Source organism: Pteronotus mesoamericanus, unplaced genomic scaffold (assembly GCF_021234165.1).
Source record: "Pteronotus mesoamericanus isolate MK-2021 breed Mesoamerican mustached bat unplaced genomic scaffold, CSHL_Meso_final contig_58, whole genome shotgun sequence".
NCBI lineage: Eukaryota > Metazoa > Chordata > Mammalia > Chiroptera > Mormoopidae > Pteronotus > Pteronotus mesoamericanus.
The window spans coordinates 9,174,694-9,200,213 of record NW_026555205.1 but is presented as its reverse complement, the minus strand read 5'-3'; the positions used below and the strand labels follow the sequence as shown (position 1 = coordinate 9,200,213).

The window sequence follows — 25,520 nt, the reverse complement described above, 5'->3', positions numbered from 1 at the left end:
AGGAATTTTTTCTATGTGGGTTATTTCTATTTATATTTACTGTATTAGTGAGTAAAACAAAAAAAAAGTTTAACACGAAAATATAGAAGCACACATTCCATTAGTTACCAGAGCAGTGACATCATTATTGTGTAGCTCCTAGAACATTTCATTGTATATGGATGAGAGGATGAAAGTGAAAAAAGAAAATAACTTCTTAGTATTATGAACATAATTTTTATCTATTAGTTAACAAAATGGTCTTACAGACTGGGCAACAAACTCATCCTGGTTTTCCTGGGATTTTTCTGGTTTAAACACTGAGACCTGGTCTTAAAATGGAAAGTCCCATGTCTAAGGGAACCCCTTAGTTCTGGAAAAACTGGAATGGTTGTTCTTCATACTCAAGGACCTTTGTGAGTCCCTGGAAAGTATTTTTAGAACCTCTGTCCAAAGCTATTCTTCACTTGATCTTAACCAAAAGGACAAGAAGTGACCGAGGTCATTCTTACACAGAAGAAATTCCCAGTCCAGTGCTATCACCTCACCATCACATAGGATTTGAGTATATTCACATAGTAATTTGTTAAAAAAACTCCCTTACCCCATGCCAATTGCTTGTTCAGCTTTCCTATATGGTTCATTCTACTTTATGCTCTTCACTTTGGATTCCTCAAATAAGATGTCATTGAAAATGTTTTGTAATGAAAAAAAGTAATCAGAATGTGAGTGTATACCATTGTTTTTGATGATTATCTTTTCAGGTCAAGTTAGTGCGGTGCAAGTGACCATCCCACATGGTGTCCTGAATGTGACTGTTGGATCTAATGTCACTCTCATCTGCACCTACACCAGCACTGTGGCCTCCCGGGACAATCTTTCCATCCAGTGGTCCTTCTCTGATAAAAAGGAGTCACATCCAATAACTGTAAGAGCTTTATTCCTAAACAATTCCCCTTTAGTATTTCTGGCATAAATTATTGAAGTCAGTGTGTGAAGGAATGGTTAGCCAGTGACAACAGTGGCAGAGCCTCAGATACAAAGAATGTGAAGATATCTGCTTAGGGAATGCCATCACATAATTGACTCTCTTCATATTCAATTATAGCCTGTTATCTTAATTCTGTGTAAGTCAACATCAAGCATATCAGGTATTCCGGATTAGACAGGAATGGTCCTTCTCATAGGTGAAATGAGCAGTTCTGAAAGGACTTCCTCCCCTCCAAAAAAATCTTTCTCACTATTATTTCCAGAAGACCCTAATTCAAATTCATGTCCTAATTGATCTGTAGATCTCTCTCAAACTTAATATCTGGGATCTGCCTGTCAAGTGAGCTAGCTCATTGCACCAGACTGAGTCCTGGTGGGATAAGAGTCCCAAATAGGTGGAAAAGGGCCAAAATAGTGATGAACTCTGGCTAAACAAAGGAAGCAGGAAGCTATAGGATAGAGGATAAGAAGGGTAGGCTAGGGTCTGGTGCAAGGGGAGGGCGTGTGAAAGTCAAATGAGGAGAATGATTCTACCTGCAAGCTGCCCATTCCCAGGTTTTCTCCATATGACCTTAAGGGTAATCGCATCTTTAAATTATCCCAAGGTTTAAAATTGTATACTCAAAGTGTGTGTGTTTCTCTCTGTGTGTGCATAAGTGTGTAAGCACATATGCCAACACATATTCCTTGAGGGAAAAGATCTGTAGCTTCCATTAGATTTTCAAAACGATGTATAATCCAAAACAAGGAATTCAGAGAAGAGACAAATCAATATGATTTGAAATAGTTGGATGTAGTTAGTTTGACCTTGAAATAAAGGGAAGATTTTAATTGGTAGAAAGATAGAGGGAAAACCAGTTCAGTAGACTGGAGGAGGCCCTAGGGCAGAGGTGAAGAACAATGTTAGCTTGGAGGAACCACACCTTGGCCAGTGTTGTCTCAGCAATCACTAGTCTTTTGGGCATGCTGAGTCATCTCTTCACCAGAGTCCCTGAACACTTGTGTAACAGGAAACACCATTCAAGAGGAGATTTTTATCAATTCCACCCTCTAATCAAATTTTGCTCCGTACTAGTTACCTTAGACAAGTATCTGAATCTCTCACTCTATGCCTCTCTTAAAAATGGTAGAACAGTAACACTCTTTTATATGTCTCATGGGGAATCAACTGACATAATGTATGTGAAAATAATGGCAAAATAATATAAATCACTGTAAGTTTTAATCCCTATAAACACTGTTATCAACATCAGCAGCAACAGTAAATCTGTGAGTTTCCATCACCGAAAATGTCCTGGCCCAAGACCTCACTTGTTGCAATTAACTGAAAGAGTACACTGCTCTCTTAGATTGTAGATGACAATAATCACATGACGTTTCTTCCTTTTTAAAACTTACACTCCTTACTAGTCTTTTCAGTACATTCTTTGTCTGTAGGCTTAAAGTCCTTCTCATTTTTTCCAGAAAGGGCTGAATTTAGAAAGGCCTTGCCAATATATTTTGGAAAAAAATTTTAGGCTTGGTCCCCAAATCAAGATGTCTTCAACTGCCCATAGACCAGGCCAGGCCAGTCTGAATTCAAAACCACAAATTCGTTTTTGTACCTGCTATGATACAAGGTCATCTCTTGGTTGAATGTAGCTGGTGAGGAGCTCAGAGATGCAGGGCCAAAGGATCTTATGACCAACAATGACTATTCTAGACCTGGAAATGGAGAAGAAGAAGGTGTAGGTTATTGAACTCAATGTGGCTTGCACTCAGGACATTTCTTAGAAGAACTTTAGAAAGAATATCTATGAACAAATAAGTATTTATTAAGTAGCTTATTTACTTGCCATTTGCCTCATTCTTCAAAATGTCTGGTATAGGCAGGGCAAATAATTTAAGGCATCTACTCTTTTGGGATGACCAAATCAAAAGAGGTCTTCTGCACCAAAACACTTGATTAGTGAAAACATGCTCCTTGATCATAAAACATTCCAAGTATTTCTTGAAGACCATGAGACCTGTACTATCTTTGCGACTTAAGCCACATAGAAGACAGGGTGAAGTAGGACCAGCTCTTGGCTTGGAGACAGGGAAAATCACCTCCAAAAAGGCAGGCTTTCTCTTCCACCTCCTTGCCCCATTATAACTATCCTTAGATCTCTACATCTTGAGAATTTCAGTCCTTCCCCATTTTCCTCCATACAATGTAGGCATGTGCTTCTCTCTGCTTTTCCAGATGAATAGTTTTGGAGCCCCTGTGGAAACCTCCAATTAGTTCTACTCCTTCTCCTTCTACTTTCTGGCTGGCTTGTTAACCTTATTCAAATCATTTGACCTTTCAGAGATTCAGTTTTTCCATCTATAAAATGGGGCTACTTACTTACTTCATAGGTCTACTGTGCAAATTTAATGAGATGATACTTATGAAGTACTAGGAAGCCTTCTGTGTAGTAACCATTCAATGAATGTGAGTTATTACTATCAGCAACACTACTCTCAAAATGGTGATTTTGCAAAATGTCTATTCTATCCATAGCTCTGGGTCATGGGCACTAGGGTACCCAGCCCAACAAGATACACTTTGTATAGCTGGCCAGCTGGGACAGAGCTTTTGGAGGATTTTTGTCCCAGAAATGGTTTCCAGCCCCACTGCCTTTTAGGTCCCTGTGGCTAAAGGGAGGGGTCAGGTTCTTCTTCTGCCTATTCCTTATCCCTGAACAGAGAACCTACTCAAAGACGTTGCAGATACCTTCAATTGGGATGGTATTTTAAATTTCTTTTATTGTTGTTCGATTACAGTTGTCCCCATTTTCCCCCCAATACTCTCCCCTATCCACCCCCACCTCCCACATTCTATCCTCCCCCACCCCTATTGTCTTTGACCATGGGTCCTTTATATGTATTCCTTGACTTGACCCTTCCCCTTCTTTCCCCATTATCTCCCTCTACCCTCCTCTCTAGTCACTGTCAGTTTGTTCTTTATTTCCATGTCTCTGGTTCTATTTTGCTCACTTGTTTGTTTTATTGATTAGGTTCCACTTATAGGTGAGATCATATGGTATTTGTCTTTCACCACCTGGCTTATTTCACTTAGCATAATTCTCTCCAGTTCCATCCATGCTGTCACGAAGGGTAGGAGTTCCTTCTTTCTTTCTGCTGTATATTATTCCATTGTGTAAATGTACCACAGTTTTTTGATCCACTCATTTACTGATAGGCATGGTATTTTTCAAAATTAAATTTGGCTTCTATTTCAAATTTGTTTCCTCTTTGAGCACTTCCATGCATTCAGAATCCTGTAGAGCATGTTGTATGTTAATCTAGGAATGCCTATGGGGACTTTTGGGGGATAAGAAAAAAAGACTGTTGTGCTATTAGACAGTTCTATGATTGATGGGAGTAAGATGTTGCCACACTGACCACTGAGTGATTCAATTCAACTCCTAGGTTGTTGTGGCAGTATACCATTTATTATTCAGCTCTCAGATCCACCCATTTCTGCTCAAACACAGCACAACTGGTGCCTCAATACTGAGGGTATGGAGGAAAAGGCAGTCAGTCAGTGTCTAAAAATGGCGCATGCAAGAGATGCTCGGGGAAGATGTAGCTGGACATCTCAGGTAAGAACATCTATTGATGCATTACTGGACCTCTTCATTGTTTGGTGTCTCTAGGGCAATGACACGAGCTTTTAGGAGTGGGAAGGGAGGTCCTGAGTTTGGTAAAAATCTAGATCATGACAAACCCCTGGCAAAACTGGGACTGCTTTGAGTTTGATTTCTCATGCCAGTGTCTGGAATTCTTTTCAGCCTCCTCCAAAAAGCTCAGGGCCGTGTTGGGGCCAACTCTTGCCATAGGCTCATATTCTTCTCCTCTCCCCAAACTATTGTGTTATAAAGGAGCAGTTGACTCCAAGTTCTAACGTTTCTTAATAGCCAGGGGTGGGGGTTATCTCTTACTTTATCTTCCAAGAGGTTCTTTTGGTGAATGGGGTTTACAGAGTTATCCCACAAATCTTCTGTCCAAGGAGACCAGGATATTCTTTAGCATGGTCCTCCTCTTAGAGAAGCCCTCCTTTCAGATGACAGACAATTTTCAGTGATGACTTCCTCAACAGGGACTCTTAGTTGAAGATTCTAGGTCTTGGGACAGGCATGCTAGCATGGTAGTTTTGGGTGGCCTGATGCCCCTCTGATCAAAAGAGTGGCCTCCTCTTCCACCTAGCCAGTCACTGGTAAAACTTCAGAGACCTCAGCTTCCTATGAACAGAACAGGCATTGATCCTACTTAGCAATGGTCTCTCAGACAATTCTCATTCTTCTAGAATATCCATAGTAGAAGAAACCCTTTGCCGTCCTCATCTTTCCAACACACATATGATGTGAACAACTTCTATTCCAAACCTAGTGTCTTCATATTCTCTGGCTGCTCAGGTCCTTCCAACCTTTCCTGTCCTCTACAGATTATTATATCAAATGCTTTTCAAATGTTGACAGAGTGGAGGTGTTCTACCTCCTTAGGGGTATTCGAAAATGACAGAGGGTTGGTTTAATTGTTATAAATGGGAGCCAATACTGACATTTAGTGGGTGGTGGCTAGAGATGCTAAATATCTTGTAATATATAGCACAGACCCCCCCATAAGAAATAATTGTCTGCCCAAAGTGCCAGTGTAACATTCATTGAGAAGCTAAGTTCTTCCCTTCCCACCCCCCCATTAAAGTTTATATATTCTGTATCCCACTTCCTCGTGTGTCTATTCTTAATAATTTTGATAAGTTATTTGAATGTTAAGGTGTTAGGGACTGGTGGTAGTATATTTTGTTATTTTCCAAAAAAAATAATTTAAGCATAGGCTTTCCATGCCTTCACCCCCTAAAAGCTATTTAAATGGTAGGTGTTTCAGGCAAATGGCAGGTTGGGAAGAGAGTGGTTTGTGGGCAAAAAATCCTTTTGGTGTTACATTTCTTCTATATGCAATCCCAGCCCTCTAGTACACTCCAGAAAAAAATTCTGGGCTTGAGATCATTGTTACTCTACACTCATCACCCCTTCTATGGCTCACCCCTTTATGAAGTGCAGGAAAGCAAGAAGCCAGAGGGGAAGGATGGGTGATTGGCTGTGGATTTCTATACTCTCCACATTTCCAAAAAGAACCCACAAAATCAGGTCTGGAGGCTAAACACATTTATTAACTGCAACTCAGACTCAAACAGAAACCAGACAGTACTTCCAACCCTTTTTTTTAATACTCTACCTTCTAGTTAGAAAGCAGTGTCACAAAGCTGAGTAGAAAAATCTTTTTGGACAAATCTGGTTCCTAGCTATATGACCTTATGTGAATAGGAACTTGGCACAGTAGGAGAGGGAAAGGCTATTATTGCAGCTGGCAGACATTGAAGGCATCGTGTGGTGAACTTACTCAGCACGGGAAGAAGCATCATGTCAATGAACAGTGGCAATTGGCAGAAGGGACAGGCTAGAGTAGAAGATGGAATGGCGCCAAAAGCAGAAGGTTTCCTGGGAATCATCTTCCTCACCTAAGTCAGGACTTTGAGTTCCATTTCAATATGTTCAGCGGGAATTGGGAGGTCTGGATTTCAGGTCTTATTATAAATTGTGTGACCTTGGGAAAATCACTTCCTCAAGGGATCTTAGTGTCCTTCTGTAATAAAAGAGGATGAATCAGAAGTTGCAAACTAGAGGACTCTGGGCCTGATTTGGCCAGCAGATGCATGTTGGTTTGCCAACGCAGTATTTTGTTTGTTTTCACGCTTTAAAAGTCTTGTTTGTGTTGGGTCTCCAGTTCACCATAGTCCCCACTATTCTCTCTGGTATTAACACTATCCACCAGACCCTCCCAAACATTTTCCATATTTCTCATATCTATCTGGCTTCTTAAGGCTCTCCAACCTTAGAAACCATGGCAAAGTGACTTCTCAGGGGTCTTATAATTAATGTGCTATCATGATTCCACATTCAGCCTCTAACATCACCAATGGACATGGAGAGAGAACCTGGGGGGAAAGTAGGGAAGTCTGCCATAAACAAAACCACAAAGGGCAAGTGGGCATAAAATTAGCAAGCTCACTTAAGGAAACACTGAGATGGATTTTCTTGAAGCAGACTCCCCGGCAAAGAATGTAACTTGTTAAACATCCATGGTTTTTCCTGGACTTAATTTGCTTTGATCTCTAAATTCACAATACACTTTCTTTGAAAAGTATGTGAACCTCATAGGATCATGGCCAGGACTTGATCATTGTTTAGCTTTGGTTTTTAAAAGAGTTATTCTGTTGTGGAAAATGGAATCAAGTTGCAGTCCTTCCTGTGTGATTAGATAAGTAGTTTCAGGGAAACATTATATATTTTTTTCTTTATGCGGACAGTGTGACAATGTTGACTTCCCCTAACAGAAAGCCCCCCCTGTCTATGCGTTTGGCCACATAGGTAGCCCTGGGGCTTTCCTCCTCACACAACCAATCTTTTCCCTTTTAGATCTCCATTGTCCTCTCTCCTTACCTCATCCTATCTCTGACACCCTTTATTATTATTTGTGAGAATGCAAAATACAAGCTACAGCATGAGGAGCCAAGATAAAAGAATTAGTGAAGGTTCTTTTCACAGGGAAGTTACAAGTTCAGGGCCTCTTAATTTATTTGATCATTTCACCTTGATTCATGCCTAATTGTGAGATTACAACAGCTTCTTTCCACGTCCCAATCTTGGCTTAAACCACACTCTCTTGGGCCCCCTGATCTCTGCAGAGAGAAGGTTTTTTCACCTAGGTCCTCTGGGACTTACTGTGGGTCATAGGCAAAACCAATGTCATATATCATTGTGATGTCTTGAAACCTCAGTATAAAACAGGAAGCCCTACCCCAAGTATTCCTGGAAGCAGGGGAATTGGCCATATGTTAAAGTTGTAGAGAGCTTTCCTGATGTACTGCAGACTGTGTTCCAGGTAGGAGTCCACAGAAACTCAAATTGTTGATTAGAAAGTAAATAAGCCCACTGCTAGCTAGTGAAATGGAAAACTAGATATCTTGGGTTTCAACTCAAATGAATGGAATAGATTGTTGATGAACTAAACTTGCTCCTGGCCCACTTGAATACCTTAACACTGGCTTTCTGGTTTGTCAGTCAAACAAGACCCTCTGGGGCAAAAGTTCGTAATTTCAGTAGGTGTGAACAGATAAATTAAATTATAAATTACTCAGGGCAGAAAAGAAAGCTAGTTGATGTTAGAGAGGAGACAAGTTATCTTTTTAAACATGGTTTTTTAAACCTTTGATTTTCCCTCAACATCTACTTTTCTGCCTTAGTTTAAAAACATATTAGCTTTCTTCTTGAAGGACAGTGCTTTTAAGTTATCTAGAAAATATCTTTGGTTTTGCTGATTACCTTCTCTCTCTCATTAGCCTATTAATGTAAGGAGCACTAGGCAAGGAATTAAAAGAATTGGGTTCTAGAACTGTCCCAGCTGCTAACTTCTCTGTCTTCACTTTCCTCTATAAAGTGAGAAGAGTGAACCATAAGGCTCTTCAAGTAGATTATATAAAAGTATTAATAAGTGTTAATTACTAGGGCAGTACCAGTTTTTTGAATAATAAATAACAATCATTTAAATTATACACATTTGTATGAAACTAATAAAGTGTGTACATAGACTGTATATTATGAAAAAACATCAGGGATCAGTGATTCCAAAGCTTCAGTCATTCATGTCTTGTCTTTATGATGTATGTCATACTTGTGTACACAAGTAGTATTATTTAATGTTGTTTTCTATACTGACTTTGTTTCTTAAAATCTTAAAAATATCGATCTTAGTCTCACCCAAGCAATGATATTCATTAGGTCACAGATTTGATGTACTTAATATGTCTCTTTTTATTATCATTATTTTTTTATTTATAAATCATGTTAACTCTATTACAGTTGTCTCAGTTTTTCCCCCTTTAACCCCTCAACCCATCCCACTCCCATCTCCTGCTCCCACAGTCAATTCCCACCCTGTCGTACATGTCCATGGGTCATTCATACATGTTCCTTATCTAGTCCCTTCCCCTTTCCACCATTGTCCTCTTTCCCCCTCCCCTCTGGTCACTTTCAGTCTGCTCCATGTTTCCATGCCTGTGGTTTATTTTGTTCATTAGTTTATTTTGTTGAATAGAGTCCACTTATAGGTGACATCATATGGTATTTGTCTTTCATCAACTGGCTAATTTCACTTAGTTTAATATTCTCCACTTCCATTCATGTTATTGAAAAAAGTAGGAGTTCCATCTCTCTCTCTCTTTCTTTCTTAAATGTAGATTGATTTCATTTATTTTTTTTAAATGTCAGTTAATTATAAAATATTAAAAAAATTAAAACCATTATAAAGTCTCAGGAATTAAAACAACATGACACCAGCACAGAAATAATCAAGGAAATCAAAGAAATATAATGAACATTCTAGAGATGAATGTATATATCTGATTAATATATGTATGATTAAGTTGATATTTCAAGTCAATGGATAAAATAAGGCTTATTCAACACATAAGGTGCATGGACCACTATTACTTGAAATAAAACAAATATAGAGCCCTATTTCACACATTATACAAGAAATATTCAGGTGAGTTCAAAATCAATATGTAGAATCTAAGGAGTTTTAGAAGAAAATAGAACTATTTTTCATGACCCTAAGTAAAATATTCAACCCCAGAAGCTATAAAGTAAATATTGACGATATGACTATATTAAACATTTAACTATGTAGTAATATACATATAAAAAAGTTAAGGGACTAGGAATAGAATAGAATAGAAAAGTATTTGCAACACATCTAAAACATGGTTAATGGGTTTTTTGTTTCTTGTTTTTTTTTTAGGGAAAAACGTTCTACAAACCTTTAATCAATAAAGGGATGAAGAATACCAAAAAGTCATTTAAAGCTTTTTTAAAAAAAATAATAGAAATAGGCAAGAAATATACTAAAACAAGTTTAGTGTCAACAAATAATCAGGGAACAATTAAAATAACATCATTGTCACAATCAGATTAATGATTATTAAAAATATTAGTAATATCAAGTATTGGCAACTCTGAAAGGAACGGGGTATTCATAAAAACTTTTTCTTCATCTTAAAGCAGTCCCTTTAGCATATTTTGCAGGGCTGGTTTGGTGGAGGTGTATTCTTTTAGCCTTCTTTTGTCTGGGAAACTCCTTCTTCACCTTGTATTTTAATTGAGAGCCTTGCTGGGTAGAGCAGTCTTGGTTGCAGGCCTTTGTTTTTCATGATTTGGAATATTTCTTGCCATTCCCTTCTGGCTTGCAGTGTTTCTACCGAAAAGTCAGATGCTAGCCATGTTGGGGCTCCCTTATATGTTACTACCTCTTTCTCCCTTGCTTCCCTTAGGATTCTCTGTTTGTCTTTGATATTTGCCATTTTAATGATGATGTGTCTTTGAGTGGGCCTCATTGGGTCCTTCTTGAATGGGACCCTCTCTGCTTCTGGACTTTTGTGTCTTTTTCTTTCCTGATATTAGTGTAGTTTTCCATCATTACTTTTTCAAACAGGTTCTCTATTCCTTCCTCCTCCTCTTCTCCTTCTGGTATCCCTATTATATGCATACTATTACGTTTCAGGTTGTCCTGCATTTCCCTCAATGCCTCTTCATTCTTTCTGAGTCTTTTTTCCTTTTCTTCCTCTTTCTGGGAGCTTTTTTCTCCCTTGTCCTCCAGCTCGCTGATTCAGTCCTCAGCTTCACCTAGCCTGCTTGTGATTCCTTCTACTGTGTTCTTCACTTCAGAAATTGTATTCTTCATTTCCTCCTGTCTCTTATGGATAGTTTCTATGTCCTTTTTCATGCTGATATAGTTTTCAGGAAGTTCCTCATAGTTTCTCTCTAGTTTTTGGTAATTCTCTCTGAGCTCACTGAGCTCATTGAGCTTCCTTAGAACCGTTGTTTGGAACTCAATACCTGATAGTTTACTTTCCTGTCTTTCATTTTGTTCTCTTTCTGGTGATTCCTCCTTTCCCTTCGACTGGGGGGTATTTCTTTGTCTTCCCATTATTTGTGAGACTCTTCTCTTTTTCTTCTGCTTCTTAAGTTGATCTGTCTTGATTTCCTGACTTTGTGGTGTGAACGTCTATGGTTGGAGACCACTGTTTTTACTTTCTGGATCTGCCTCTAATGATGTCAGATGTTGACCCTGTCTGACCTTAGGCAGCCTGTTCAAGACTTCCAGGAATCTACTGCCTGTGGCTGTCTCCTTCAGCTGTTAATCTATTCACTCTGCACTCAGCAGGGCACATTAGACAGCTCAGGGTGGAGCAGAATCCTGCCTGGGGGTGGGGTTATTAGGTCCTCTCATACTGCTGCCATATGGGGGAGGAGTCTGTGCTGGGATCCCAAAGGCTACTCTCTCCATTCTCTCGCCAAAGCCTCCATCCCCAGTCTCTCCTCAAGTGTCGCCAGACCTCTCTGTGCCCCCTTTAGCCAGGGATGTACTGTCTGTGGCTGCCACTCTGCACTCAGCAGGCAGCTTAGATAGCACAGGGCAAGGTGAAATCCCACCTGGAGGCACGGCTATGGGGTTCTTTGACGCTGGTGCTGCTCAGGGGGAGTGGTCTCTTCCTGAGCAAAATGGCTGCTTCCGCTTGGGGGATGAGTCAGTACCGAGATCCTGCCGGCTACTCCCTCAGTTCTCTCCCCAAAGCTTCCTTCCCCAGTCTCTCCTCAGGCATCTCTACCCCACTCTGCCCCTGCCTTTGCCGGAGACCAGGGTAAGTGGCTGCAAATAAAAATTTTGCATTGACCCTATAGAAGGCTCTTTGCGTCTCCATCCGCCTGTGTCTGGCAGAGAGCAACCCTGCTGCTTTTCGCAGCTGGCTGTTTTCTGTGTACTTTTTGGGCTCTGGTGCTCTGGGCTAGAGATCCCCGCTTTTGGTTTAGACCCCGCTGTTCTTGGGAATCCAACTGGACGTTTCAATATCCTTCTGGTGCTGCTGCCCGTGGGCGCCCCGCCCACCTTCTCAGGTCTGTACCGCACTCCTTACCAGTTAGATGGCGTTAAATGCGATTCTTCTGTCTCCGAGGTTACAAGGCTCCTCTTTTGGTCTTGATCAGTTGTTTGTCCCAGGTGATTTCTCCACAATTTAGTTGTAATTCCAGGTTGGTCCTGGGAGGAGGTCAGTGTGGCTTCACTCACTACTCTGCCATCTTGATTCTCCTCTAAATATGTCTCTTTTTAATGTTTTCATTTATGTACCACATAAAATCAACTTAGGCGCTTATGCTCAGGGAATACCTATGATATTTGAGAGGACATTTCTCTGATTCCTCATTCAGATGTAAAAACTAAAAGTTAAAAATTAAATAATTTTGTTTCTTATCACAAAGCAGGTTGCCATGGAGACATGATCAGGAGCCACCTCCTCTGACATTGTTACAGTTAGTGAGAAGCAAAGCTGTGACTAAAAGCTGGAGCTTCTGACTCAGAGACCAGGCCTCTTTCTACCTCACCATGCTGCTCCCACAGTTGCCATTATGATCTAATTATTCATGTTCTTAAACAGAGAAGAGACTAGAGTCCAGATATTTCTTAAGATTACTAAATTATAATATTAAAATTCCTTTGACTTTGGATAGGTCATTTAATCTCTCTGGATTTGAATGTTCGTGTTGAAATAATTTCAGTTCTGCTTCCTGCCTCATGGGGAGAATGGTAGTAGCCCCATTGAGTAAACACTTGCTAGGCCCTTTTCTGGATTATTTTGTTCCATCTTCATACCACTATTATGAGGAGATAGGACCAGATGATTTCTCAGGGGCCTGCCTGCTCCGAAATGTTATTCTAACAGGGTTAACTCAAGTTTGCTTGTCCAAAGGAGTATGTGTGTACAAAAGGAGTATGACTATTCTAATTTCAAGGGAAACCAGAATTTTCAGATAGTCCCACTGAGTAAAGTAAGTGGAGGGGTTGAGTAAAAAGGAAGGAGGACTCATGGACATGGACAACAGTGTGGTGATTGCTGCGGGGGAGGCAGGTATAAAGGGACTAAATGATAATGGAAAAATACAATAAAATTTAAGAAAGAAAAGAGCTTATAAAATGAGCAAAATGATTGTTTTGGATTTCCCATCAGGCATTTGTGTCTTAATAATGAATTTCCTCCTAGTAGACTCATCAGGTGAATATCTTAATCTTCTAACCTAAACTTAAGAGTTGAATCCCATCAGCCCTAGCTGTCTACTGTCTGTAAGTGAGGCATAGCTCTCTGCCCCGATGACATCACAAAGTTGCATTGAGCACAGGTGAGGTAATGGCCATATACAGCTGTGAGAAAGCTAAAATGCCCCAATGAGTTGAAAATCCTTTGCCACAGAAACCTGTTTTTTGATGGGGGAAAATGCTGCTGCTATCAAAGAAGGTAACCTTGGACAGAAGGAGCTCCAAGGTAGTTCATCCTAGCCCTGAGCACTCTCTAGTTCTCATTTCTCTCATTATTCTGTTCCAGATTTACTATTCTGAAGGTGGACAAGCTGCATCCAGCGGGCAATTTAAAGATCGAATTGTAATGTCTAATAAGCCAGATAATGCATCCATCACTATTTTGCATGTGCAACCAGAAGATAGTGGTATCTACACCTGTGACGTTAACAACCCCCCAGATGTTGGCGGCAACAATCAAGGCATTCTCACAGTCAGTGTGTTAGGTATGGACAATTTTTTATGCCTTTTCTCAGGGCAACTTAGGACACTGAATGAGCCAGGGCATGGGTTATAATGCCATTTAAGTCCCAGGGATAAATATCCTTGCTCTTTGATTATTGGGGAACTAGAAACATACCCCCCAAATCATATAGCAACACTGAAAAATCATTCATATAACATGTTGAAAAATAACCAAACTAAGAAGGCTGCCAAAATGACAGACAGCAGTAGATTACTCCACCTCCAGGGATTCCTATCTCTGAAGGATAAAATGAGAACATTTCAGACAATGCACAGTCACACTAAATGTTCATTAACAACTCTTTCATAGAGGACTTCCAATAACAGCCAGTCCTACCTTGGGGAGACAACTAACAAATTATTACCTCTCTTAAACCAGACGCAATTTCCACCATTAAATCATTGTTTTGAATAAAAGCAGGAACATCCATTTTTAAAAATATTAACACTATTTGGATTATATTTCTAGATTCCACATATAAGTGAAATCATATGGTATTTGTCTCTCTCCAACTGCTTATTTCATTTATCATAATACCCTTTAGATCTATCCATACGGTCGCAAATGGTAAGATTTCATTATTTTTTATTGCTGAGTAATATTCCATTGTGTATATATACCACATCTTCTTTATCCATTTATCTGTTAATGGACCTTAACAAGAATAGATGCATAAGTACAGAGAACAAACTCTTGGTTATCAGAGATGAGGGGGGTGGGGATGGGTGAAAAAGATGGAGGGGGAATAAGAGGTACAAAATTCCAGTTATAAAATGAATAAACCATGGATATGGAGCACAGGGAATATAGTCAATAATATTGTAAAAACTTGGCATGGTGACAGATAGATGGTTACTACACTTAGTGTGGTGATCACCTCATAGGTTACATACATATTGAATCACTATTTTGTACACCTGAAACTGATATACTGTTGTATGCTAATTATACTGTAATTTAAAAAAAATGAAATGTTGACACTATTTGGGAAAAAGACCACATGTTAAGCCACAGATTAGAATGAATTTATTTATATGCAAATATGCAGTATGTGACATTGGGCAAGTCATATCTATTGTTCAAGTGAATTTGGAGTGGCTCATTTATGCAGTATTTATTGAGTGCTTACTTTGTGCCAGGAGCCATAACGTTTACAATATTGAGGCATGGTTATTGGTCTTGGGAAGTTCACAGTCAATGGGAGTTTTGATCCTGTCTTTCAGTTTAGAGGGTCCTGTGTGCAAGCTTTCAGAAGTTCTGAAGGGAAGATTGAAAAGGCTCTAAACACTTACCAACTAACCAGTTGAACTAAGGGTTCTCCCAAGTCTAAGTAACCTCAAATGGAGATGATTTAGTTACTGTTCTTGAGCTGTGTACATCTATCACAGGAAAGAAGCAACTAGATCAAATCAGTGACTTGATAGTTGAGTAGCTTGGAAAAGCAGCAATTGGTAACAAGGTGAAGACCTAGGAGAAATGTCAAGAGTTGTCTGAGCTTGCCATTCAGTTAATGCAAAAAATGCACTATGTATTTACTGTAAGGTTTGCTATTGCATCTACCCACCTAGAAAAGAGGAAAAGATAATCAAGAGCTGATTTTTAAGAGTAACATAGCTCATTCATGTTTTTATTTTGCTAAGCCCTGTGCTAGGCATTGGGGTACAAGGGAAGAGAAATATACAGAAGCCCTTTCCTGGGAGAGTTGATGTTTCAGTTTGAAAGATTTTTCATTTATTTGGCAACTAAACTGATATAGATGCTAGCACATCAAGCTATGAGCCAGAGTAGGTTCTAGCTCTTACTTGGCTACCTAATGGCCTCAGGCAAGTCAGTTCACCTTGTTCTGGTCATTTTGAGATGGAATTGTAATTCTTGCTCTGTCTTTGCAAGTTTGCCATGAGGATAAAATGTTATACAATCACTGTTCAAAGAATTAGAGAGATTAGTCTTGTAATAGTTTTCTGTTGCTCCTTGACTCTGGGTTGTCCTTCTGACCAGAAACAACCTAAAGAAGCCAAACCTCTTTATCTCTGAGCTTGGAAATAGTCTTGAGATAGTTAGACAGAAAGGTTAATATTCTTAAATTTAAAGTTCAGAGAATCCCTAATCAACTTCCATAAGAAGCTGAGGGTTATTTTTTCTCTGAGTTGTTCTTTCCCATGAGTCTTTGGGTAAATTGTTCCTGCAATGACTTTGTCATGACTTTTCTTTCTGGAAGCATCCTGGATTCAAGCAAGGTAAGAGGCAGAAGGGTCTGTGGATTTCCTTGTTTGTTTGGGAACTCTCAAAAATGCTGTTTCTACTAACTGGGCTAAAAACAGAAGCATTCTACAAATTAATGCTTTTGGAAATTTTGAAACTGATAATTTTCTCTAAAAATTGCTAAGGTTGTTTACAGTTCTCAAATTCCATTGTATATGAGTGCCTGTTCTGCTTACCCTGACTGAGAGGCAGGGCATCGTGGGGAGAGGTGGATAAGGGAGGCTAATGGTGGGAAGAAGTGCCAACATTTCTTTAAAGGTTGCTCTTCCTAGCAATGCAACTTTCAGAGACATTTTATTACACAGTGGTGGGCATTGATTGATCCCATGCATTCACTTGTTCATGCATATGGTCATTTGACAAACCCTGAGCACATGTCCAGCTACTGTGCTAGGCAATGGAGATGGAAAGTTTTAAAAGGTAAGGTCCAAGCCCTCCAAATGTTCAGAGTCTAGTGAGGGAGGCAGATATACTCATATGACATAAAAACATACAGTGGTGGTAGGAAAGGACAGCTGAGAGACACAGAGGAAAGGGCTAAAAGCTGTTTGGGGGAACTGAAGAAGGCTTCCTGGAGGAAGCTACTTCTGTACTGAATATTGAAGGATGTGCAAGAATGTGTAAGGTAGAGAAAGGGCTGAGGTGGCAGAATATGATTTAGGTGAAGGAAACAGCAATGAGCAGAGGCCCAGGTGGTTTGGGTGACAGTTCATTTGGGAGACTTCCATTAGTATGACAGCCTTAGAAAATGAATCTCTGAAAAATACCCAGCACAAGTTTGAATAGTTATTTTTATGCATTTGGAATTAGCATCATTTTCCTCCTGGAATTTGGCATATAAAAAGAAAATGATGAATTTAGAGAAGGTTTGAGAACACACTGAAACATTTTCATTTATTTCCAGGAGTGAGCCTCTTCTTCCACTCCAATTCTGTTAAAAGCAATAAAGGTAAATTATAGATCAATGGCTTTTGCAGTAAACATCTAGGTTCTGCTGGGGACTTTAACTGGATGAAGGGTCAATGCAATAGTGATGCAGTGGTTTTAGAAAATATACAGGTTTGGAAAGTGGTTCGAAATGATTTACTATTTTGTTAATTTAAAAAAGGTAGAAAAAATGTGTTCAACAAAGTAAATAAATAAAATGCCTATTTGGGTTTGATTCTGGGCTCAAGAAATGAATGCAAGCCATTCAGAATTTTGTCCATCATTAGTTACAGTTCTGGTGTCTGACTCCATGATAAAACACCCTATTTAATTTTCTGTTTAAATTGATCCATTCTGTTGTAAAGGCCATAAAATTACCATATTTTAAAAATGCTATATCAAAATCTAGTGATAGCTGCAATGGACTTCCGGTTAAATAGTCTTGTTTAGGATAGGCAAATCCAATGCATTGTACCCATCTGAGAAAATCAGTGGAAAGGAAAGGAAAATAAAGAGGTAAATAGGAAAACACTTCTTTTAATTAAAAGACACCTGTTTAAAAGATAGGAATGGTGAAGTGTTTCAAAGAATTACAGCTCTATTCACCTATTCTCTTGTTCATGTGTACAGTGGGTTAGAATCTTAGACTGGAAGATTAATTTCAGTAGCAAGCTTTAAAATGTGGCAGCAGGAATTAGTCCTGCCCATGGCCAACAGCAACTCCATGTGCAAGGCTCTATAGACATTATTTTAATTATATAAATACAATGTATTTGAATTAGCTGGAGCACAGATAATCTCTTGTTCACATTTTACACATGAGTAAACTGAGGTCTTTTTTCTGTTACGTTACTTGTGTAAAGACATCTAGGGTACAGTTGCAGAGCCAGTATTTTGTGTGGATCCAGAGCTGTGTTCTTAACTGTTACCTTTCAAGTAAGAGCAGAGAGATCTAGGAAGTCTGGAGATTTAAGGTCTGACTAGGCCAAATTAGAGAATCCACATCTTTGGAGGGTTTAAAATCCAAACTGACCTCATTTTCTCCTCTTTCTCCTCCTCTCTCTTTCCCTGAAAACCTATTTCTCCTCCTATATAATCTCAGGGGATGATGGCAAACTTATGTGCCCAGCCATTCAAATCAGAAACCTAGGGATCATCACTGACCCCATCTTCTTCCTCATGCCCAATATCTACTTAGTCACCAAGTCCTGTTGACTTGTTAATACCTCTTGAATTTGTCTTCTCCTCTCCCTTGGTCCAGAGTCAGAGTAACCCAGATAAAATGTTAAAATGACCATCATATCTCCCCTAATTAATTTCCTTCCATGGTCCTCCTGCTGTCAGTATAAAAAAATCAGATACAAAGCCCTCCAAGTATGGTCTACTCTTTCACCACTCCCCTACCCCACTTCAGAACTGTGTCAGAATTACTTTTGAATTTCTCATGCTTAGTCCAATGCCAGGCATACATAAGGCCTTCAAGTACCTGTTTGCTGAGTGAAAAATGAATAAAGATTTCAATGCTCCATAGCACCACTCCCAACAAATGGGCTTCACCTACCAAAGAGTGACGCAGGTAAATTCAAACCATTTGTATCACCCTGAGAAGAATAAGTGCCAAAATGACTCATATAGGAAAAGGAAAAAGAAAAATATGGCATTAATATAACAATTTTTTAAAAGAAAAAAGTAACAGGTTATCTCAAAGTATTTTCGTTTAGAACTGTGCTTCAAGAATATAAACTATGTTCCTAGCTGTTTAGTGTTTGCTTATATTTGGTTGTTTTAATAAAGGCATATTTTCAGATACAATGTGGAAATTCATGGTTGTGAATCTGGGAAGGAGGTAGGTGGAAGAGATGCTATTGGAATATTAATTGGTGACCCCAAAGTCCTTGCATCTGAAGTACTCTACTCCCATCTGGTGGTGCAAATAGAAAACTGTCAAAATAAGTTTTAAAGATTTTTTTTTTTTAAATTAAGCAGACATTCCACAAAATGAAAGGGAGTCAATGACTGCAATAGTTACGTACTGCCATTCTTCTAACATGATTTTTACTGTTTGTCATTGTTTTATAGTCAAACCTTCTAAGCCCTTTTGCAGCATTCAAGGAGTACCAGAAACTGGCCGACCTATATCTCTTTCTTGCCTCTCGGTGCTTGGAACACCTTCCCCTGTGTACCACTGGTATAAATTTGAAGGAAGAGACATCATCCCAGTGAAAGAAAGCTTTGGTAAGTATGGCCCTTAGCAGCCCCTGGCAAGGTATGGAGTATGTGGTGACTGTCAGCATGTGGCTGGCTGTTCATCCTTAGAGCTTAGTCTTTTATTTTTCTGGGAGTGGGGTATAAAAAGAATGCCTGTTTCTTAAGAAGATGACTGTGGTCTGGTCTTATCCCCAACTTCTAGAAGTAAGGCCTGGTTTTGGCTCAGAGGTGGTGGGTATGGAGAGAATGGTGTGGTCCAAGCTGGGCTACTTTGGAATAGTCACAAGGATACATCAAAAAAGGGAGGCCAATGCGAAGAAATGGTTTGGTGCTGAATGATCTGCTACATTGACATGATCTCTACCCACATAAAATATTTCAAAAGTCTATTTCTTGGTCTTGACAGACCCAGCCACCGGAACTTTGGTTTTTGGAAATCTGACCAATTTTGAACAAGGTTATTACCAGTGCACTGCAATCAACATCCTTGGCAACAGCTCCTGTGAAATTGATCTTACTGTATCATGTGAGTTGATCATACAACTTTTAAGTCAAATATTGTGAGCCTGCAAACCAAGTAAATTAATTAGTCCTCATTTGTCCTTCCTGCTTATCTGGACATTTTGGTGCTTGGTAGGTTAATATCATGAATTACCATCCCAATATCTAATGCTTACACTATACTTAATATGTGCCACACACTTCCCTAAAGGGTTTATAAAAATAAATGTTTAACCCTCAAAAATCTCTAGAAAGTAGGAATTACCATATAATAAATAAAACAACAGCCTATTGATAATACCAAGCTAAATTTTCTTTGTTATGCGGGTTGACAAATCCAAGTGAAACTGTAGCAATCTGCATCAAACATGGAGCTCAAAAACTTTCCAGTTCTTAACTAATTTGTTAAGATCTGCCTCTAATAATAATAAAAACACTCACACCTACAGTCACAGTAGCCAATATTATTAGTGAAGCACAAATTATGCACCACTCAGACAGGTACTGTTAGCATTCCTCATTTGATCCTCAAACTACCCTGTCTAGCAGGCAGAATATATTGTTAGCCTCATTTTCCTGAAAGGAAACTGAAGTTCAGGGAGGTAAGTGACTTGTCCAAGGTCATCCAGTTAGTAACTGGCAGTGCCAGGATGTCTCTGAACCTCAACTTTCCAGTTCAGAAGTGCTTAGTTACTAAGCATAGACTTGAGGGCCTGGAATTGTCAGATTGGGCCAGTCAGGGGCACCCTCCCATAAAGGATATCTTGCCACATCTCCAAAGATCACTTAACACTTAGAATCTATTCATTTTTTTCTAACTTACTTTGAATCTGTGGTTTCAATCTATACAATACACAGGTGGCCATTTCCATTGGATCTTTACTCTCCTATGAAGCTGAGCTTTCTTCCTTTTATTTGTCCTAATCCAAACATTTTCCAACTCCAGACTACACCTTCATTCTTACAGTACTTTCAACTATTTTCATTCAAAGTGAAGAAACCTCACCTTTTTGGTCTGTCTTCTCTGTAGTCCCAATCAACCCCCATTCATCGCTCATCCATTGAAGGGATGTAGTTCCTTTATCCATTTCTGCTATTTTTTTCCCTAGATCTTCTCCAATCTTGTTTTGCCTTTCTAGAGGTACAGTCATACTGCAGATGGAGAGATTCCTAGGATTTGTACTTAAGCCTCACTTCCTTTTGAATTCTTTCCAACATTGGCATTTGGCTTCTTCCTTCCCTATCTCCCTTTCTTCCTTCCTCCCTGCTTCCATGACTTCCTCAAATATTCACTGAATATCTACTATAAGCCAGGGACTGTCCTAGGTGATGGAGGTACAGAGATCAATAACATATATGCCTTACAATCAAGGAGCTCATATTTTAGCTAGAGGGATGGAGAAACACTAAAATGTGTTAAATGCTATAACAGACGTCTACACAGTGTCTATAGAACATCAAAGAAGAAATAGTGGTTATAGAACCAGGGACAGCTCTACCAGTGAAGTGCTGTTTGAGCTAGATCTTGAAGGAACTTGCAAAGTCTGTTTCTTTATCTGTAAAATAGGGACAAAGGTAAAAGGAGGTTGAAGGATGACAGTAGAGCAGGAGTGCAACAAGTCCACTCAGTGGAAGGAGAATGAGGGTTCCATAAAGGATATCTCTGAGGAGGGAAAAAAGACTATGGATTACCTGATATGTTTGAATCTATTGAAAGGCGTTCAATAGTTTTACTGGAAATTTTGGGGATTAGCAATAATACATTTTTAAAAATCCCAAATGAAACAATTATTAACCTCAGAAAAAATTTAAATGTTATACAAGAGAGGATCATAATAATACTATGTTCTGCAGCTGTGTATAATATATATAGCCATAATACTGCAAACTTGGATTTAATTATGACTTGTCTATATAAGAAGAATGTGGCAAAGTGTATGAGGAATGGTTTAAGATTTTAAATCTTCAACTTCTGGAGTAGGAAGTCAATGGAAAGTTACCAAAATTAGAAAATGTAGGACATATTAGAACAAGCGTAATAGAAACATGAAGGCAAATTTCAGAAGATTTAAAAAAAAGTTAAAAATGGTTATCTCTAGTCAATGAGGCTCAGAGATAGGCAGCTGGTGTTTTTTGTTTGTTTGTTTTTGTTTCTGTTAGAAATCTAGTAGAACTGTTTGACTTTCTAAATTATTAACATGTATTCCTTTAGTAATAAAACATTGAAAAGATAATCAGGAAATTCAACTAGCCTTTAGTCTAAAACTATAAGATGTCCATTCTTATTTGAAGAGAGGTAGATGGAGATGAGCCCTCCTGGAACCCAGACATAGCCTCTTGAGGCAATACCTTAGTGCTTTAAGATCTAATGCTCATGTGAATCATCGCACACATTAAGTTTCTCCATAGACTCATCTAATAAATCAGTTTATGGAATGGGTATATCCCTTTCCATTGATGAGAATGCATGAGTCTCCATGGTGAGCATGGAATCTGTGAGAGAGAATGTTTTTAGGGACCTACCTGACTTACTCTCTGGGAAAACCTGATGAAATGTCCCTGCCTGTAACAGAGGTCATTTCTCTGGTCACTGGAGTACATATTCATGGTGTCTTTCTCATTGGCCAAGCAAATGCACACTGAAGACTCACTTCTCTAAACCCCATTTTGAAGATGACACCACCTCCCCCAGGTTGGCATATTTTTTTATGTGTGTAAATGTGAGTGGGTAAGCTATATAGATGGCCTAGCCATCTTTCTTTCCACTGAGTCCAGCTGGCAGAGTTCTAAGGGTTTCCATGCTCCCAACCTATCCAGGTCTCTTTCCTACTCTGTGAACACCCCAAGTGTTCCCCAATGGTCACAAAAGCACATGTATGAGGCAGAGACAATATGTTCCACCTTTCTAACCAGCTGTTTGTATCTTCCAGATCCAGAAGTTGGAATCATTGTTGGGGCCTTGGTGGGTTCCCTAGTGGGTGCTGCCATTATCACCTCTGTGGTGTGTTTTGCAAGGAGCAAGGCAAAGGCAAAGGGGAAGGAAAGGAAGAGAAATTCTAAAACCACCACAGAACTCGAGTAAGAACTTATTTTGCTGTCCTTACTTGAATATAGACATTTCTCAGGTATATCTTTCAGTCAGCTCTTCCCAAGCATTCCTTTTAGCATAAGCTATTACGAGTATCATTCTGCTTATTCTCACTGCTTTTATAAAAGAATCATGATGGGTAACATTTACTGAGCACTGTGAGACAAACTGTTCTAAGCAACTTATATCAACTTATTTTACTACAATAACTCTTTTATGTCTAATAAAAATGATTTAATGTATCATATTAGTATGCTTTCTATGCTTGTCTTTCTACTAACAATCATAAATATAATTTTTAATATTTTTTTGGAACAAGGGGTTCACAAAGGCAGAAGTGCCTAGGTCATCTGACCATGCCCACAGCCCATGCTCTTGACCACTCTGCTATTTCTTTTTGAATGTACATCACACTCCTTCATTTCTATGCTTCCACACTTATGTTTTGGGCACCAACCAGATGCAAACATTGTGTTAGATAAAGTGGGAGATGCACCCGAGCTATAGATTTGGCCCTCAAAGACCTTACTAGATATGTAGATTCTTTCATCTTTATGTTTTTCCCATGTTTTAAACACCAGTTTTTCTCTCGTACTCTCATGATATTGTTGAGACATAACCTTTCTACATCCATAATGGAGACACGTGGTCTACCAGTGAATCAGAATATCAGAAATCACAGAGTTCCTGACAGACTGGGACCTGTGGTCACTAAATCTGCAGAGCCTGTGGTTCCACATAAAATGTCAAACCCTAACATGGTCTTCCCTGGGCCTTCTTCCTGCAGACCAATGACAAAGATAAACAGAGGCACAGAGTTCGAGACAATACCATCTGAAGATGTTATCCAACTAGAAGCGACACTGCAATCTTCCTTCCATGAAACTGACCCCAATACCATTCTGGAGCCAGATCATGAGTCTCTCCCCAAGCCTGAGCCTTTCCTGGAGCCTGCCCAGGAGCCTTCCCCAGAACCTGAGCCTGCCCAAGTACCTGAGCTTGAAATCAAGCTGGAACCCGAGCCGGAGCCCGAACCTGAGATTGTGGTTGAGCCCTTGTGTGATGAGGGAAAAAAAAATGAATAAGACATAGGCTGCTAGCCTAAGTACAGTGTTCTTAGGCTAAGGAACCCATTACTGGCATTTAGAATTTCGTTGACCTAATCAATGGGCCACTACCTCCCTTCATTCTTACTAACGCTCTTCTAACAAGGTGCTCCTACCATCTATCCAAAATAAACAGGTCAAGATAACTACTAAATAAATGCAAGGTTCCTGGATTATCAGTAAAGAGTAAATTTCACTAACACATAAGCATAACTAATAACTGATTCCCAATTCAGTTGAAAGTGTTTTGCAACAATACCTGTGTAGTATTCTAGAAAATCTTATTTCTGTATTTTTAGCTTTGTTATATTCTACAAGCACACATGATAAGGTGGCTTTAATTGGATTCAATATTATTTCTAGGATTCATTCAGGGCTTCCCATTTTCACATTGACCACTAAGAAAAAAATTCACCATCACCATCTCACAAATTGGAAAAAAAATCTTTAAAAATTCCAGAGGAGATTATATAAAGGGTACGTATTGATTGATACACAGCATTTCAAACTAGGTCTTAAAATTAATGCTTCATTTATCATATTAGATTTCCCAAGGAACCACCGTGCTATTCAATATCTGAGTGTAGCAATTTTTAAATAACCCAATTTTTAAATGCAAAGTAATGTACAAACAATTCCTAATATAATTTTTCTTTAGTGAATACAAAATGTTGAAATCATAGATGATGTACAATTTAGCTTTAATGAGCTATTATATTATCATCGTGTCTCATGCTATCTACTTTGGAAGGGCCAGACTAGGAAACTATTCTAAATGAACACTTAAGATCAATTTTAGATAATCTGAACTAATTATTTAATTTGTTTTACTGTTGGGGTAATTCCACAATAATAAAGAGATCATTCTTGTATGTTAAATATTAACTAAAATGCATTGTCACCTTTTCTTCACCTGCTAAAAAGCTCTTACATTCATCATATTTTACCCACATCCTACCTTGAAGAAATTTACAGGTAGATTTTTTCATTTGTGTAATCAATCAGATTTTAAATCTTATTTTTAGGTTCAATAAACATTTAATGAAATCTTACTTTAGTGATCCTGAGGTAAATCTTCTATAAGCAATATTATTGACATTTACCTTATGTACAATAAACTGCACCTATTTCAAGTGTACAGTTTGATGAGTTTTGACATATGTATACACCCATGAAACCACCACAAGCAGTGGTAGGCAGCATGTTTTCCATGATAGCTATGAATAAGGCCCAGCACAAAATTGTAAATTTACTTAAAACATTTTTTAAAAAGATTTTTATTTATTTATTTTTAGAGAGAGGGGAAGGGAGGGAGAAAAAGAGGGAAAGAAACATCAATGTGTGTTTGCCTCTCAGCGCCCCCCACTGGGGACCGGGCCCACAACCTAAGCATGTTCTCTGACAGGGAATCGAACTAGTGACTTCTTGGTTCACAGGCCAACACTCAGTCCATTGAGCCACACCAGCAAGGGCATATTTTGAGATTTTTTTATGTGATTATGTGTCATAGTGTATTTAAAGTGTGGCCCAAGACAACTCTTCTTCCAGTGTCGCCCAGAGACACTAAAAGACTGGACAGACCTGATAGAGCATTCCCATCATTCCAAAACATTTCCTACGCCCCTTTGTGCAATCCCACCAATGTTCTGGACCCAGACTCAATCACTGATTTGTTTTCCATCAATTAGAGATGATGTTGCCTTTTGTTGACCTTCATAAAAATACAGTATAGACTTCT

At 39.0% G+C, this 25,520-nt stretch overlaps 1 protein-coding gene across 1 annotated transcript; it reads left to right on the top strand.

Annotated features, from left to right (window-relative positions):
- The first annotated feature begins 727 nt into the window (after positions 1-727).
- Positions 728-23,761, top strand: VSIG1 (V-set and immunoglobulin domain containing 1). Its single transcript, XM_054580424.1, has 6 exons — positions 728-907; positions 13,472-13,670; positions 18,959-19,114; positions 19,494-19,613; positions 22,519-22,666; positions 23,464-23,761. Exons 1-6 carry the CDS (start codon positions 728-730, stop codon positions 23,759-23,761), a joined length of 1,101 nt encoding a protein of 366 aa, XP_054436399.1.
- The last annotated feature ends 1,759 nt before the right edge of the window (positions 23,762-25,520 follow it).